The sequence below is a fragment of the Leptodactylus fuscus genome, chromosome 9 (genome assembly GCF_031893055.1).
Source record: "Leptodactylus fuscus isolate aLepFus1 chromosome 9, aLepFus1.hap2, whole genome shotgun sequence".
Taxonomy (NCBI): Eukaryota; Metazoa; Chordata; class Amphibia; order Anura; family Leptodactylidae; genus Leptodactylus; species Leptodactylus fuscus.
In genome coordinates this window covers 20,620,681-20,637,874 of record NC_134273.1, presented here as the reverse complement: position 1 = coordinate 20,637,874, position 17,194 = coordinate 20,620,681, and the positions used below count along the sequence as shown (strand labels likewise).

Here is a 17,194-nt window from a genome sequence, read left to right as displayed (position 1 = left end):
TGTTTGGTTGCCATCTTTAATCCGCATTAATATCTTATCATTGATGTCTATGGTGGTTTTTTTGTTTGTTTTTTCTAATGCATTTCTTAAAAATTGGGAGAACATGGCCATTGGCCTGAATGCAGTACTGACGTTTGCCGCTTTGTTCTATGGTTTTATTCAATACTGTAATGACTGGCTTCTTGGTCGTACGGTCTGCTGTTATAAGGCCCCATGCACATAACGTGGGCGCAGTCCGAGGCGGACTCCGCTCTGATCCGATATTTACCGTATAGATCTGCGTTATCAGGGTAGGACCCCGCCATAGAAATGAATGAATCACAGAAGGCACTCGCATATCATCTGAGTGTTATCCAAGCGCCTGACGTTTGGCCTACATACTCAGTCATGTGCATGAGGCCCTAAGGTCATATTCACATGACCACGTTCCATCTAGGAAATACTATGCATGTGTGGGCTCAACTGTGTGAACTGCGCTCACGGCATCATAGTATGTTTGTATGGCCGGATTGTTGCAGTTCTGACAACTTACATCAGTATCAGACAGGCGTACAGATCACATCGTAACGCACTACATCCAGGTCACACAGCCAACTTCAGTCCCGTACACAGACAGTGTTACCTGGATGAAACTTGGTTGTGTGAATACAGCTTTAATAAATCTCCTTGTTTGTCCTATTACAGGGGATTCCTATGAGATATTCTGCCTTGGACAATCCCTCTTTGCTAGAAATTATGGTATTTAGGTCCTGCCCTGGGGACTGTCCATGTTTGGGCAGGGTTAGTATAGCCCTACCTTATTTTTAGGGAAAAATTGAGACTGCTTTTGCAAACTGGGGGCTGTTAACAAGTATGGCCATAGGTCCCCAAACAGTAAGCTGCAGTCTGTGGGGAAACCTGTTTGCAAATATTTAGTATTAATATACTAATATTGAAATGGGACCTGTCACCAGATCTGAAAATCTCTCCATATACCATCTGATCGGCGCTGTCACCCAGAGTGTTTTTTCTATCCAGATTTGTTCAGCCATTCCAAAGATATAAGCCCTGTTATTGTTAGTGCAAAATAGAGTCTACTAGCCAAGTGGGCGGTAAAACTGTGATTTCTCTGGGGCAAGTTCCCTTTATGGGGTATGTCATGCAGTGTTACCTCCCACATGGCTAGTATACCATAATTTGCAGCACTATTAGAAGGGCCTATATCTTTGGAATAGCTGAACGGAATTGGATAAACCAAATTGCTCAGGGTGACAGCGCCAATAAGATAATGGATGTTATGGGCCTTTTCAGACATGGCATCTTATTTTAAGGGTTATGACTAGCTAAGATTGGAATACTTTTCTGTTAGGCTCAGCCATAAGGCTGGTACATATGTGCTGTGCTATGCTGTTTAGGTAATGTCTGTCTGCTACTATGGAAGTTATGGAGACTGTCTAAGGGCTCGTTCACACGGGGCAAGAGGGGGCGGATTTTGACGCTGAATCCACCTCAGAATCCACCCCCTCACAATAGAGGTCTATGCAGTTCTTTTTTCCGTACACGGTATGTTCCGACTCATGGAAAAAAGAAACAAGCTGCCTTTTCTTCAGGCGGATTCCATGGCTGATTCAGCCCCGGCGTCCGCCTCGCGACAGCACTCATTCATTTGGGCCTACTCCAGAGTGGGAAGCCGCAACTGTCGTGGCAGGTGCATTTTGGTCCTATTCTGAAGCGGCTTCCCGCATTAAAATCCGTACCAAAGTACACGTTTCTGTGCCCCGTGTGAATGAGGCCTTAGGTAGCCAGACACTCTGGTATTCTCATCTGTGAAAGGCTGAAATGCAAATACCAATTTAAGTGACAAGGGTGTCAGGTTTATAATACCTGAATAAGTTCTATTAGCCAGATTATAGAGCGCCCCTACAAAGAGCGTCCCTCCCTTACAAGGACTTGGCATGACTTTGTATTAAATGGCCAGCCCACTGATTGTAATAAAAAGTGTGTAATACTCTATTCCACCTGTGGAGGTGCTGCAGCAGAATTGAGCACTTGTTCCCAGAGGCCTGCACAGATCACAGCTCCTCTCTTTCCCCCTATGGTCAGTGTATTTCGGTGGGACTCTTCTAATACAAAGGGATTGTCAGAAGCTGAAAACCCTATTAAATGTCCTCAGTCTGAAAAATAGCATTTGCCTCTTATTACTGTTCACTATTATCATGGGCAGATTTAGCGGGTCACTGCACATGTCACTATTAATTTGTGGTGCAGCCCGCACGCCGCATGAAGTTCACAGATAATCTGCTGGTAATATAAGTTTATCATTTATGGTAATTTGGGGGGGGGGGGGGGGGTTATCCGCTGCATTGGAACGGTTTCTCTGCAGATGGCTGTTGTCACTGAATGAAGACATGTAAATTACAATCTGTCACTCATTTACATATGTGGGTACTCGTATTGTTCATAGATCTGTAGCATTTAACTAAATAATTTGGGTTTTGGTAAAAATAAAAAATGTCTGTATTTGTGTTTGAAAACAAATGTTATTCATTTTATTGTGTTCACATTTTATTACCTTTGAAGGGTTTGTCCAAGACCAGATAGTGTTGGTCTAGGTCGGATAATCGGATAAATAATTCTGACATTTACTTCCATAGTGTGGCGCCACCTGGTGTTTAAAAGACATACTGATAGGGACTGTAGATTGTAAGCCCTACATGGGACAGTGACTGTCAATGTCTGTAAAGCGCTGCGGAATATGATGGCGCTATACAAGTATAATAATAATAATAGAGAAATATGCACGTCCACCTAGTGAGCTGAATGCTGGTGGACGCACATGCTCAGTCACTTTCCCCTCTGTTCATTGAAGCTCATTCCCCTGCTGGTCACTGAAGGAGCCTGGCAGTATATACTTTACTCTCAACTGCCAGAGGGGGAAGGATACTGATTAATGCCAGAGATTAGCAGCAGTATTAAAGGGAACGCATAGGTGTAAAACTACATGGAAACAGTATGTCAGAAATACAGTAAATGATGAGCTACTAGCCTCTGCCCGCGACTTCGTCTGCAGATTGTTGGCGTCGATGATCCGCCTATATTTAGCAAATTGCTGCCGTCGATGGTTTGCCTGGTTCGGCATTTAAGCAGCTGGTAAGCTGTCCTGCTGCTGAACTTTTTCCTCACACCGTGTCTGTGATTGTTCTGGCATCTCAGCAGCTCGCAGGGACACCATATTAATGGGCGTGTTCTTGGCATTGATGATCCGCATGCTCCGGCGTTTCGGCAGCTCTCAAGCTGGCCTGCCGCTGAACTTGTTTCTTGTACTGTGCCTGGGATTTTTCCGGAATATCAACACCTCGCTGGAACATCATATAATGAGTGTGTTGTTGGTGTTGATGATCTGCCTGCTCCGGGCACTGGCACTGTGCCCGTTATTGTTCTGGCATCTCAGCAGCTCACTGGGACGCCACATAATAAACGTGTTGTTGGTGTTGATGATCCACATGCTCCGGCGTTTCGGCAGCTCTTAAGCTGTCCTGCCGCTGAACTTGGTTCTTGCACTGTGCCTGGGATTGTTTCGGCATCTCAGCACCTCGCTGGGACGCCATATAATGAGCGTGTTGTTGACGACGATGATCCCCCTCAGCTGTGCTCGAGAAGAACTCTGTGACTTCTGCCTTCCTTCATAGTTGTCGTTGTTTGCGACAAATTAGATTCTCTTTTTCCAGGCATGTTAAAAATTGGCAAAATTAAAGGTGTTTGCCCATGTTTGTCAGCACTGCCTGGAGCAGATCAGATAATATGCAAAGTTGTCTACACACTGAGGGTTAGCATGTGTTCATACAGAGAGATAACAGCCCTGGCTGAGATAAGGCTGCAGCTAAGAGCTGTTTAATATAGTATGTGAACATAAATTCATAACAGTCGTGAAGCCATGTCATTTACCGAGGTTACAATCTATCTATGTGGCAAATTTCATTCAAATCCGTTCAGCGGTTTTTCATGATTGAGGAACAAACTTCCAAACTTTCACATTTATAATATTGGGATAGGATTAGTGGGATGGGATTCACAACTTTTCAGGATTTGGGGTACGTAAAGGATTTATGGGACATCCCCTTTAGTGTCCGGGGCCTTGCATGCGGTCAAGCGTTTCTGAGTTTCTTTAAAAATTTTACATTTGTCCTTGGAAGGGTTGGAGCTTTGTGCTCAAGAAGTAGAGGACATCCAAGAGCGGATGAAAAATGCACAGTGCGTTCTGTCTGCAGACATAAAGAATGCTAGGAAGTGTTTCCTTGGCATACTACAAAAGCACAGTATGAACAGTGACTTCTCCCCGTTTTGCCTTGAAGCCTTGTTTTCTTCTGACATCTGGTTTTCAGTATGCCCATCAGATAAAAGTCATTCTTGGTGACGGAGAGGACGACAGCTTGTACTGGAGATCTCTATCAGGACTAGCATGTACAATGGTCAGACCGATGTTACCAGACCTTAAAGGGCCCTATATGGTTAGGATCTGCAGGGGTCCAAGACCCGGGACCCCACCAATAAGAATAATCTGCAGCGTTCGGGATGAGCCAAGCACAGCATTGTGTATTATATAGTAACTTGGTTTGGTATTGCAGCTCAGCCCCATTCACTTGGATTCTCAGGTGTCAGACCTCTCTGGATCTTCGGGCAATCGTATAAACCCAGAAACCTCCTTAATTTACAAATATCACATTTAAATACGAAATGCAAATGGCTGAACCTATTATATAAAAGAGCAGCCTGTGCTTAAGTTTCACTCATTGCTGCAGTAATGGTTAGATGAAGGGTTAACATAAAGCAAAAGGGCCCTATAGCAGATTCCCTAAATTCTTGCTATTGTAGCATCAGTGCACAGTCATCCTCCTCTTACAAGACCATGTTCATAAAAACCGAGGCATGGGCGTAACTACAAGCATAGCAGCTACTACAGGGCTCAGGTGCTGCTCAGGAGTACAGGGCTCAGAGACTGGGGGGACAGGGCTCAGAGACTGGGGCAGGGGGACAGGGCTCAGAGACTGGGGCCGGGGGACAGGGCTCAGAGACTGGGAGGGACAGGGCTCAGGTGCTGCTCAGGAGTACAGGGCTCAGAGACTGGGGCGGGGGGACAGGGCTCAGAGACTGGGGCGGGGGGACAGGGCTCAGAGACTGGGGCGGGGGGACAGGGCTCAGAGACTTGGGGGGACAGGGCTCAGAGACTAGGGGGACAGGGCTCAGAGACTGGGAGGGAGAGGGCTCAGGTGCTGCTCAGGAGTACAGGGCTCATAAACTGGGAGGGACAGGGCTCAGGTGCTGCAGCTATGCTACCATAGAGGATAGAGCCTTTGCACATTATGTCTTATCCTAACAATAGGTCATCAATATTTTTAGTTTCAGAAAAATCCCTTTAAGTAGAAAAGCACCTGAGGCCATTGCCCACCATTGCAAACAGTTTGCGATTTGCAAAAAGGGGCCTTAGCCTAAAGGCCACGGTCTCACGTTATAGTAACACGATTCTACTGATGCTGCAGCCAGACTTAGCCTTAAAGGGGTTGTACTGGACTTCGAAAACATGGCTGTCGTCAATGCCTGTTGGTCACATGACAGTGTCACAAGTTCTGCAAGCGTGACTTTTCTCTCTGCATTTTTCCACCTTTTTCAGTCGGAAACCCAGGGGAACCCATTGGAGTCTCTATAAGCGTATTAGGTTTCCGTTCATCGGAAAATTGGACGGACCTGATGAACAGAAACCTGAACGCACCTAGCGTGAGATTCTTTGCAGGAACCAGCAACATGGCAGAACAAACACTTGCTTAATTAAGTAATAAGTAAAATAATTAGTATTTTATTTCTAAATAAAACCGTACATTGCGTTTGCTCATAGCGGCAAATGAGCAGCTAAATCCACCTGATCTTGCCACACTATGGTGAACTACTGCCCACTTCCCTGACCTGTAACTTGTCTCTCTACAGTTTTTCATCCGAAGGGGTCAATAGAGATGTAAATGATGTCTACGGATCCACTTCTAGCTTTATTTTCGCCGGTTTCAGCCACCCCCACCATGAAACTCCTAGATTTGGCCTAGAGAATAGCCAGCAGATTACCATACTCTCGGCTCTTTAGGATGCAACAGACTCGCACAACAATATAAATCACCCACAAGTGCCATTTTTTTTCCCATCACCATCTGGAGGACGCCATTTTCCAGACAGCCCCTAGAGGGCAGAGTTGTACAGTCTCATTTATACTTGGACCAGACACAATAAGGCTGGCGGTTCACTGGTAAATGTGACCTGATGGCCGGGCATTAGCATGTACTTTACTGACATCTTCCTATTTTGGTGGCTCCTTAGATCTCTTGTGATGCCGCCTTGCGTGAGCGCTGCGGAAAAAGATTTCCATATCAAAGAAACATTGATATGTAAAAAAATACTTTCATGTTGCGTCTTATGAATATCCGTACAATGTGAAGTCATTAGCATTTCTAAAGGCAATTTGTCTAGTGCAGTCTATGGGCACGGGTATATTCATGTATATACTGTTATATCAGCCTCCCCATGTAAAGGTTTCCGTGTCCCTGCTCCTCCTTTGTCTGCATGCACACCTGGACTATTATGTACGCCTGACTTATTTTTGGAAGGAAAGCCGCAATGATCGGCTTACGAGAAATAGAAAAACTACTACTGTATATATATCAGGTCTACATAAAATGCTGCACATTAAGAACACTTTCAGAAATAGAAAGGTTAATGGTTTATTTTTGTCCATATTCGGTGCGACCTTTGTCCTTTCCCTTCCATCAGTTCTTCTCGCTACTTGCAGACAGTTTTTGGCAGAACTGGGCAGGGAGGCTGTTCCCGCCATCTTGGAGAACTAAGCCCAGATCTTCTGTAATTGTAGGCTTGCTCCAATCTGTCTGTCTCTTCATGTCATCCCAGACAGACTGATGATGTTGAGATCAGGGTTCACTAATAGGATCGCCAGACAGATACAAGCTGGGATAGAGGTCATCGTGGGCGCAACGGCCTGCAGAGAACATGCCTGATATATGACAAGGCCTGCAGAGAACATGCCTGATATATGACAAGGCCTGCAGATTGCCCGCACCTCCTAAAACTAAGCCAGAAACTCATATGGCGCAGGGATTAGCAAAACCAGTGTACACAATGCCAGCTTTAATAAATCCCCCCCCCCATATATCTCTTCTGGCTTCCATTTTTTCCATATAAAAATTAAAACTGAAATATTTTCTCTTTTCGTCTGTGTATCAGACAAAACACGCCAGTGCAGGTCAGTGTACCACACATATAGCACATGGATCCCGGGATGACACAAACCATAAGGATGTGGAAAACAGATCAGCAACACCAGACACTTCTTGTTTTTATGGCCGCAAAATAGCCAACGACAAGTGAATAAGGCCCGAGATCGGATCTTATCCCAAAAAACTTTATATCAATCTGCTCAGATTCTCCTATTCTATAACGAGATGAACCTGACCCCCCTTCATACAAAGCCATTGGTCGGTGGCTACACTCCGTGACTCCAGGAGATGCTCACACTGGTGATATCCACAGAAAATGACATCACCTTCATCCATTTGTTTGGTTTGCAAATAAGGGGCCGCGGTTGTCGCCATCTTCATGTCTCAGCACCTCTGAGGTAAAACACTCCGACTTTATCTATGTTATATGACATCCATCAAATAACCATAAGGATAAGTTCACACATGGCGGAAAAGGTTCTACGGTGAAATCCAGCTAATCTATGTAAAATTGTGCGTTTTACATTACAATGGATGATAACGCTTGGTAAAATCTGTTAGAAATGGGACATGCTGAAGATTTTGTTTCCTGTTACATGGCCCAATACATGGAAGGATTTTTCTACTGCTTGTGAATGGGGTTTTGGGAAGTCATTTAGACACCTTTTGATGTGGATTTTTGGTGTTGACTTATTACCGGAAACCTGAACCTAATGGTCAGCACGTTAAACAAGGCTATGGCAAATAAATGGTGACCACTTGACTTAGTCACTATGGAAAGAAGTCACAATCTGCTGTCGACTCCGGAAGAATTTCTGACATGGTAGGAACTTCTATAAACATGGCGTCTCTATCCCAAAACTTCAAAGGATTGCTCCAGCCAAAACAGATGATTGTTAAAGCGACTGTCCGAGATGTTATATTGGATCAATGGGAGTCTCGCCCATGGCACCCCAGAGGATCAGCTACCACAGCTGCCAAATCTGCACAGCATAGGCCTGTTTTCAGACAATGCCATACACTGTGTACCTGTGCCGCTATAGCACGACCTGGCCACTATGTGGTGTACAGAGTTGTCTTCTTCTGGTTCCATAGGCTGTGCAGATCAGACAGACGGCAAATAAATCGGTGGAGTCGCCAGATGTTGGACCCCTGCTGATCTGATATTGATGACCAGTCCTAAGGAGAGACCATCACGATCAAGTTGTGGACAACCCCTTTAATGGTTATCTCCATATAGACAAAGTCTAACTTGACACTTAAAGGATACGTCATAAAAAATATAAATCTTATAATGCATAAAATACAGACATATCACTGAAGCAATTGGTTCTGCCATAACAGATTTTCTCTGGATGTTCTCGGTTTAGCGCTATCGTTTTACCATTCAGTCAGTTACGTATCAGAGAGCGGCCATAAAACATTTACAACCATTACAATTTCCTACAGCAGCAAACATGATAGTCAGTGTAGGAGAGATGACAATTCTCCTAGATAGATATATCTCCGAGATAAAGATAGATATTTCTAATCTGAGCTAAACCCCCCCCCACACACACACACACACACACCCACACACACACACACACACACACACACACACACCCACACACACACACACACACACACACACACACACCTTCTAAATTAATTAGGTTACCGAAAATCCATTTTTACCTAGATCGCACATTTTCCGATTTTCTGGTGGCGTTCCTTATCCAGAAGGGGGGAAACGGAACATCACTTTACTATCCCACTCCCACCCCATCATACTTACCTGGTTTCCGCTCCAGTACTTCTGGGTATGGGACACACTTCTTCTAGGCACAGTAGAGCTGGAGTGGTGGCATGCGCAGTAGCAATGTACATAGGTAGCAGAGTTTAATCCGAATTTCTGCAATCTGATATATCACGGAAGACCATTAAAAAAAAATTGAGAGTCATTGTGGCACCTGGAGGCTACTGTAACAGCTGATCTGGATAGGTCATCAATATGGCAATTTGGGGCCAAGCAATAAGTCACACATAAGCCACCCGCCGGGCCTGCAAATGGCTAAAAGACGCACTTCTGGCATATGCTGGGTGCAAAGAAACCCAGGAACATGTTTAGCATCTGTGCAGGGAATTTTTTTCACCCACACACCAAATGTGTATAAAACAATGCAAGATGTGAACTGAACCTAGGACCACCTTCACACGTCAGTGTTTTGCGTCAGTATTTGTAAGCCAAAACCAGGATCCGAGTAGGACTCTGACAAGTTGTCCCAACTTCAACTCCATGTCTCATACACAAGCCACATATTTCAGGTAGACAGTGACTTAAATGTTACTCAGCTGGTTAAGAAAGGTCTTTTATTGCTTCCGGTATTGGCCGAGTGTGCATGTCTTCTGAATGAGTAGAAGGTTGTGAGCTGCTGCAAGACGCCGCATGTTCCTTGAGAACAAAAGGAATAATAAGTTGAAGTATACTGTATCATGTCTGATCCTATTTTTCCTTGATATCTGGCTGGCTGGGTAGCGGCACACAATAAAATATCAGTTGGGGCAACACAGTGGCTCAGTGGTTTGCACTGCAGCCTTGCAGCGCTGGAGTCCTGGGTTCGAATCCCGCCAGGAACAACATCTGCAAGGAGTTTGTATGTTCTCCCCGTGTTTGCGTGGATTTTCTCCCATTCTACAAAGACATACTGATAAGAAAAAAATATATATATGTCAGTAATGGGTGCAACCGCAACCCTGAGAACCATACGCAGATATACGGGCAGCACTAAGATATAAAGTGCAAATATGGATCCTTTATTCTATATGTGGTAAAGTTTCGGTCTTGAGAATGGTTCCTTTTGGAACTGAAATATTGCCATGTTCGGAACAAAGGATCTATTTTTGCATTTGCTATCGGAGTGTGTGTGCATATATATATATATATATATATATATATATATATATATATAATCCAATACTTCTGCCTAGATTCCTATCTTTGTAAGTATCTATTAGTTCTGATGCCTGACCCTTGTTTGTCCCAGACATCGGTAGTAAATCTCTTGTTAATACACAGAACATTCTTATAAAATTACCCTCGGAGCCATTTTTCTTGCACATTTCCTGCACAAGACTACAAAGCCATCCTACACGACTATCATCTGACTTTTACTAGATTTCGCATCTGACAGACCACCGCCCCCCTTTCTTCCTTTTTTCTTTTCTGTGAGCTGTGGCTTTAAGGAAATGGTGATCAGTATCAGTGCGTGCTTCTCTCCCCACCCCCTCCCCCAGCCCTGGTCACAGAATGCCATTTTTTTTTTCTTTCTCTATCATTAACCAAGCCGAATCCTTATAATATGCTGCCGGTCCTGCTCTTTTGTGAAGACCCCGGCCCCAGCTGCCTGTTGCTGGGCATCACCCCGACCGGCCAAGGGGAATTGTAGGCGGCTGCATCTCCTGCAACAGGTGTCACCCTCCCCGTGTGCATCTGGAGAATAGCAAGAAGATCTTTCCCAAGGCTCAGTCTAAGGATTTTTCACATTTTACTGGCCCTGCTGGCAGTGACAGATCCTCACGTCTTGTGGGAGGGAGCAGCCTCTCCCAATGAGATAAGGACAGCAGACAGGTGCTTTCTGCTGGTGTTATATCCTGGTTACACCGCACATCTCTGGCTCAGTTCTGTCTTCTGCTTGTCACCAAATAATCAGCAAGGACCTCGGGTGTCGCTTCGTCAAGGGCGAGGCAGCAGTTCCAGCTGGAGCCCGGCACCCAACCGGTTAACGCTGTAATCTCCAGGATGTCATCAAATATTTCATTTCCAACCTATTAGATGTCGCCGCTTTATCGGGGATGGCAACAGAATATCTTCCTGTTCTCCGCCTGCACAAACTATGGACATTACCTCCGCCGCCGCCGCCACACTGTACCTTATTATTCTCGCTGCTTTTTTAGCAGCCCATTGACATGCAAACGATCATCATGCCTCTGTGCAAATATTGGACCTGAGCTCCAGGAAAAGCCACAAGAAGGATGAACGTGCAGAGAAAGTGAAAATGTCATCCTGTTTGTGCTGCAAACTAAGGAAACCGGAGAGTTTGGTTGCTATTTGGTACAAGACTCGTGTGGGTTTTCGGGACCTCAGTTGACGTCCACCTTCTGCTCCGAGAACCCCTTCTTTTTTTTTTGGACATCGATTTATATACCAGTATACATCTTTTATGTCCATTAAATGTCATTTTAAGTTTTTGGAAACTTTTGCAAAAAATTTTTACCAAAAAAAAAAAAGTTTTGATGGTCTCGGACGCGACCTGCTGACGGTTGGCCGATGTACTGTTACTATCTCGCTACTGCTTTGCAGAGTTTGCATTGTCGGTGGGACTATTAAAGGATTATCTTTACGGTCTTGTTTTCCTAAGAACAAAAATTCTGCGCAAGGAACAAGCTGATGTAGCAATCCCCTGACATTTTTTGAATATTTTCACGGTCTTAAGCTCCCTCCTTCGCTAATACTCCTCAGCATTGAAGAGACTGATTCATGCTTAGTGTTAGGTTTGTGTGTTGGTTACCGGTATGGTATCTCCCCAGCACGACTGACTTGTACCCAGGCCTTAAGACTTTTCATTGAGACGAGACTTCCTTGACTTGCAAAGCTGAAACTGAGAAGACTCATTCAATTAAAGGTCTATACATGGTGTGTGAATAGGATCCAGGTAACACAGTCTCCTCCCAGATACCCACCTGCTGCAGAAGTGAAACTTACTGAAGACTGAATTTTGTTGGACCGGACTCCTCCCCTACGTTGAGACCTGTAAAGTCAGGTCGTGAAGGGGGGGGGGTCTTATTATTGTGACCCTCGCTGATAAGCAGGTTGTATCTCTTTCCAAGCGGTCTGGGATTTCTCTTACGTGGACTTGCCAAGATGATGGAAGAAATCTCTATTTCCATGGCCTATGATGCCCACATCTTCAGTCAACTCTCGGATGAGGACATTTTGGCGCAGCTGGTGGAGATCAGTAAGCCTAAACCAGTGGTAAGTTACACCAATGGGTGAAGGACATCAATATTTGGAAGCAGTTGTCTAGAATTTGGAGCAAATTCAGGGATGGCAGGGGTGGGACATACTGAGCTTTCCCCAGCACTCCTTTGTATAGTCCTGGTCCCATTTCCATCCCATGCTCAGACTTGCTGCTTCGGAAGTAGAGAAGGTCCAATGGGCAGAGAGACACCATTGACATCTTCCGGTGTAGCAAGGGAAAGAGGACCAGCACTGGAAAACAGAGCGCCGGGGATAGGGGAGGGTTTACACTCATTGCTCCAAATCCTGGACAACCCCTTTAAATGCATAAATACTTCCAAATGAAGAAGAAAAAAGGAAAACTATAATAATAATATTAATAATAAAATGTTCGAGGGGTTGATCTAAGATGGACACTAAATGGGTGAGAAGTCTCTATTGTAATCCCTTAGACTTTGACTGGAGCAGCGACATTCACACGTGACCACTGCTCAATTCAAATGGGGGACACAGGACCCCTATTCTGATGATTGGTGGAGGTCCCAGAGGTCACATAGGTCGATGATACTGTTGACCTTGAACGACACTTTTATGTATTATACAGGTGAATGTATTTGCAAAAAGCAATATAATGATCACTTAGTGGGGAGAGGGAAGGGTACAGCCATAGGTGATCTTCAGTATTTTTTAGCATTTATACTTTTATAGGTTCGTTAAACTTTTACATCTTTTTGTTTGTAAGAAAAGATATAGTGGTAGAAATTCTCAAACAATTACAAATCCGGCCAGAGCCTTATATATATACAGTCCTATGAAAAAGTTTGGGCACCCCTATTAATCTTAATCATTTTTAGTTCTAAATATTTTGGTGTTTATAACAGCCATTTCAGTTTGATATATCTAATAACTGATGGACACAGTAATATTTCAGGATTGAAATGAGGTTTATTGTACTAACAGAAAATGTGCAATATGCATTAAACCAAAATTTGACCGGTGCAAAAGTATGGGCACCTCAACAGAAAAGTGACATTAATATTTAGTAGATCCTCCTTTTGCAAAGATAACAGCCTCTAGTCGCTTCCTGTAGCTTTTAATCAGTTCCTGGATCCTGGATAAAGGTATTTTGGACAAACAATTCAAGTTCAGTTAAGTTAGATGGTCGCCGAGCATGGACAGCCCGCTTCAGATCATCTCACAGATGTTCAATGATATTCAGGTCTGGGGACTGGGATGGCCATTCCAGAACATTGTAATTGTTCCTCTGCATGAATGCCTGAGGATTTGGAGCGGTGTTTTGGATCATTGTCTTGCTGAAATATCCATCCCCGGCGTAACTTCAACTTCGTCACTGATTCTTGAACATTATTCTCAAGAATCTGCTGATACTGAGTGGAAACCATGCGACTCTCAACTTTAACAAGATACCCGATGCCGGCATTGGCCACACAGCCCCAAAGCATGATGGAACCTCCACCAAATTTTACAGTGGGTAGCATGTGTTTTTCTTGGAATGCTGTTTCTTTTTGGACGCCATGCATAACGCCTTTTTTTATAACCAAACAACTCAATTTTTGTTTCCAAAATGAAGCTGCCTTGTCCAAATGTGCTTTTTCATACCTCAGGCAACTCTATTTGTGGCGTACGTGCAGAAACGGCTTCTTTCTCATCACTCTCCCTGACAGCTTCTCCTTGTGCAAAGTGCGCTGTATAGTTGACCGATGCACAGTGACACCATCTGCAGCAAGATGATGCTGCAGCTCTTTGGAGGTGGTCTGTGGATTGTCCTTGACTGTTCTCACCATTCTTCTTCTCTGCCTTTCTGATATTTTTCTTGGCCTGCCACTTCTGGGCTTAACAAGAACTGTACCTGTGGTCTTCCATTTCCTTACTATGTTCCTCACAGTGGAAACTGACAGGTTAAATCTCTGAGACAACTTTTTGTATCCTTCCCCTGAACAACTATGTTGAACAATCTTTATTTTCAGATCATTTGAGAGTTGTTTTGAGTAGCCCATGATGCCACTCTTCAGAGGAGATTCAAATAGGAGATCAACTTGCAATTGGCCACCTTAAATACCTTTTCTTATGATTGGATACATCTGGCTATGAAGTTCAAAGCTCACTGAGGTTACAAAACCAATTTTGTGCTTCAGTAAGTCAGTAAAAAGTAGTTAGGGGAATTCAAATCAATAAAATGATAAGGGTGCTCATACTTTTGCACCGGTCAAATTTTGGTTTAATGCATATTGCACATTTTCTGTTAGTACAATAAACCTCATTTCAATCCTGAAATATTACTGTGTCCATCAGTTATTAGATATATCAAACTGAAATGGCTGTTGCAAACACCAAAATATTTAGAACAAAAAATGATTAAGATTAATAGGGGTGCCCAAACTTTTTCATAGGACTGTATATATATATATATATATATATATATATATATATATATGGTAGTAATAATACTCAGATATATATGCCTCAGGGCTCAAATACAGGGATCGCGTCAGATCATGTGACCTTTGGTATGAAACGCCTTGCAAACTATTGTTCTATGTTATCAGCCACTGCCCGCTATAGAGCCTGTGAGAGCTGCCTTGTTCGTTACTAGGATCTACATATATGATGTATGTTATATATAGAATACAGTCATATGTTATAGTGTTTTTCTTTCTCCTCATACTTACGCATATGTATGGCTGCCATATATAAGCTCATTTAAAATATAGATTTTGCATGAAAATATTTTTAAAAGCAAATATGTCAGGGATATATTCTGTCCTATATAGGACCTAGATCTGTGATATAAACCTATGTATTACACAGCTCAGTTTATCTTCTAATACAACAATGGTAATATAACACTATTTATCACGCAGTTCAGCTTCTCTCCTCTATCATATAACCCTATATATCACAGAGCTCAGCTTCTCTCCTCTATCATATAACCCTATATATCACAGAGCTCAGCTTCTCTCCTCTATCATATAACCCTATATATCACAGAGCTCAGCTTCTCTCCTCTATCATATAACCTATATATCACAGAGCTCAGCTTCTCTCCTCTATCATATACCCCTATATATCACAGAGCTCAGCTTCTCTCCTCTATCATATAACCCTATATATCACAGAGCTCAGCTTCTCCCCTCTATCATATAACCCTATATATCACAGAGCTCAGCTTCTCTCCTCTATCACATAACCCTATATATCACAGAGCTCAGCTTCTCTCCTCTATCATATAATCCTATATATCACAGAGCGCAGCTTCTCTACACTATCATATAACCCTATATATCTCAGAGCTCAGCTTCTCTCCTCTATCATATAACTCTATATATCACAGAGCTCAGCTTCTCTCCTCTATCATATAATCCTATATATCACAGAGCTCAGCTTCTCTCCTCTATAATATAACCCTATATATCACAGAGCTCAGCTTCTCTCCTCTATCATATAACCCTATATATCACACAGCTCAGCTTCTCTCCTCTATCATATAACCTATATATCACACAGCTCAGCTTCTCTCCTCTATCATATAACCCTATATATCACAGAGCTCAGCTTCTCTCTTCTATCATATAACCCTATATATCACAGAGCTCAGCTTCTCTCCTCTATCATATAACCCTATATATCACAGAGCTCAGCTTCTCTCCTCTATCATATATCCCTATATATCACAGAGCTCAGCTTCTCTCCTCTATCATATAACTCTATATATCACACAGGTCAGCTTCTCTCCTCTGTCATATAACCCTATATACCACAGAGCTCAGCTTCTCTCTTCTATCATATAACTTATATATCACAGAGCGCAGCTTCTCTACACTATCATATAACCCTATATATCTCAGAGCTCAGCTTCTCTCCTCTATCATATACCGGTAACCCTATATATCACAGAGCTCAGCTTCTCTCCTCTATCATATAACTCTATATATCACAGAGCTCAGCTTCTCTCCTCTATTATATTACCCTATATATCACAGAGCTCAGCTTCTCTCCCTCTATCATATAATCCTATATATCACAGAGCTCAGCTTCTCTCCTCTATCATATAACCCTTTATATCACAGAGCTCAGCTTCTCTCCTCTATCATATAATCCTATATATCACAGAGCTCAGCTTCTCTCTTCTATCATATAACTTATATATCATAGAGCTCAGCTTCTCTCCTCTATCATATAACCCTGTATATCACACAGCTCAGCTTCTCTCCTCTATCATATAATCCTATATATCACACAGCTCAGCTTCTCTCCTCTATCCTATAACCCTATATATCACAGAGCTCAGCTTCTCTCTTCTATCATTTAACCTATATATCACAGAGCTCAGCTTCTCTCCTCTATCATATAACCCTATATATCACAGAGCTCAGCTTCTCTCCTCTATCATATAACCTATATATCACACAGCTCAGCTTCTCTCCTCTATCATATAACCCTATATATCACAGAGCTCAGCTTCTCTCCTCTATCATATAACCTATATATCACACAGCTCAGCTTCTCTCCTCTATCATATATCCCTATATATCACAGAGCTCAGCTTCTCCCCTCTATCATATAACCCTATATATCACAGAGCTCAGATTCTCTCCTCTATCCTAAAACCCTATATATCACAGAGCTCAGCTTCTCTCCTCTAGCATATATCCCTATATATCACACAGCTCAGCTTCTCTCCTCTATCATATATCCCTATATATCACACAGCTCAGCTTCTCTTCTCTATCATATAATCCTATATACCACAGAGCTCAGCTTCTCTCCTCTATCATATAACCCTATATATCACAGAGCTCAGCTTCTCTCCTCTATCATATAATCCTATATATCACAGAGATCAGCTTCTCTCCTCTATCATATAATCCTATATATCACAGAGCTCAGCTTCTCTCCTCTACCATATAACCTATATAACATAGAG

The 17,194-nt window shown here is 43.1% G+C and overlaps 1 protein-coding gene across 5 annotated transcripts in view; it reads left to right on the top strand.

Moving 5' to 3' along the window:
• The window catches only part of RABGAP1L (RAB GTPase activating protein 1 like), a 210,844-nt gene that overhangs the window by 167,403 nt on the left and 26,247 nt on the right, over positions 1-17,194 (top strand). Inside the window, exon 1 of one of the 5 annotated variants that reach the window (XM_075287103.1) lies at positions 11,629-12,264. The exons of the other annotated variants lie outside the window; for them this stretch is intronic. Coding sequence (XP_075143204.1) covers positions 12,154-12,264 — 111 coding nt within the window. The 5' untranslated portion in view covers positions 11,629-12,153. Of the gene's footprint in view, positions 1-11,628; positions 12,265-17,194 lie in introns of those variants that run through there. 5 annotated transcript variants of the gene reach the window in all.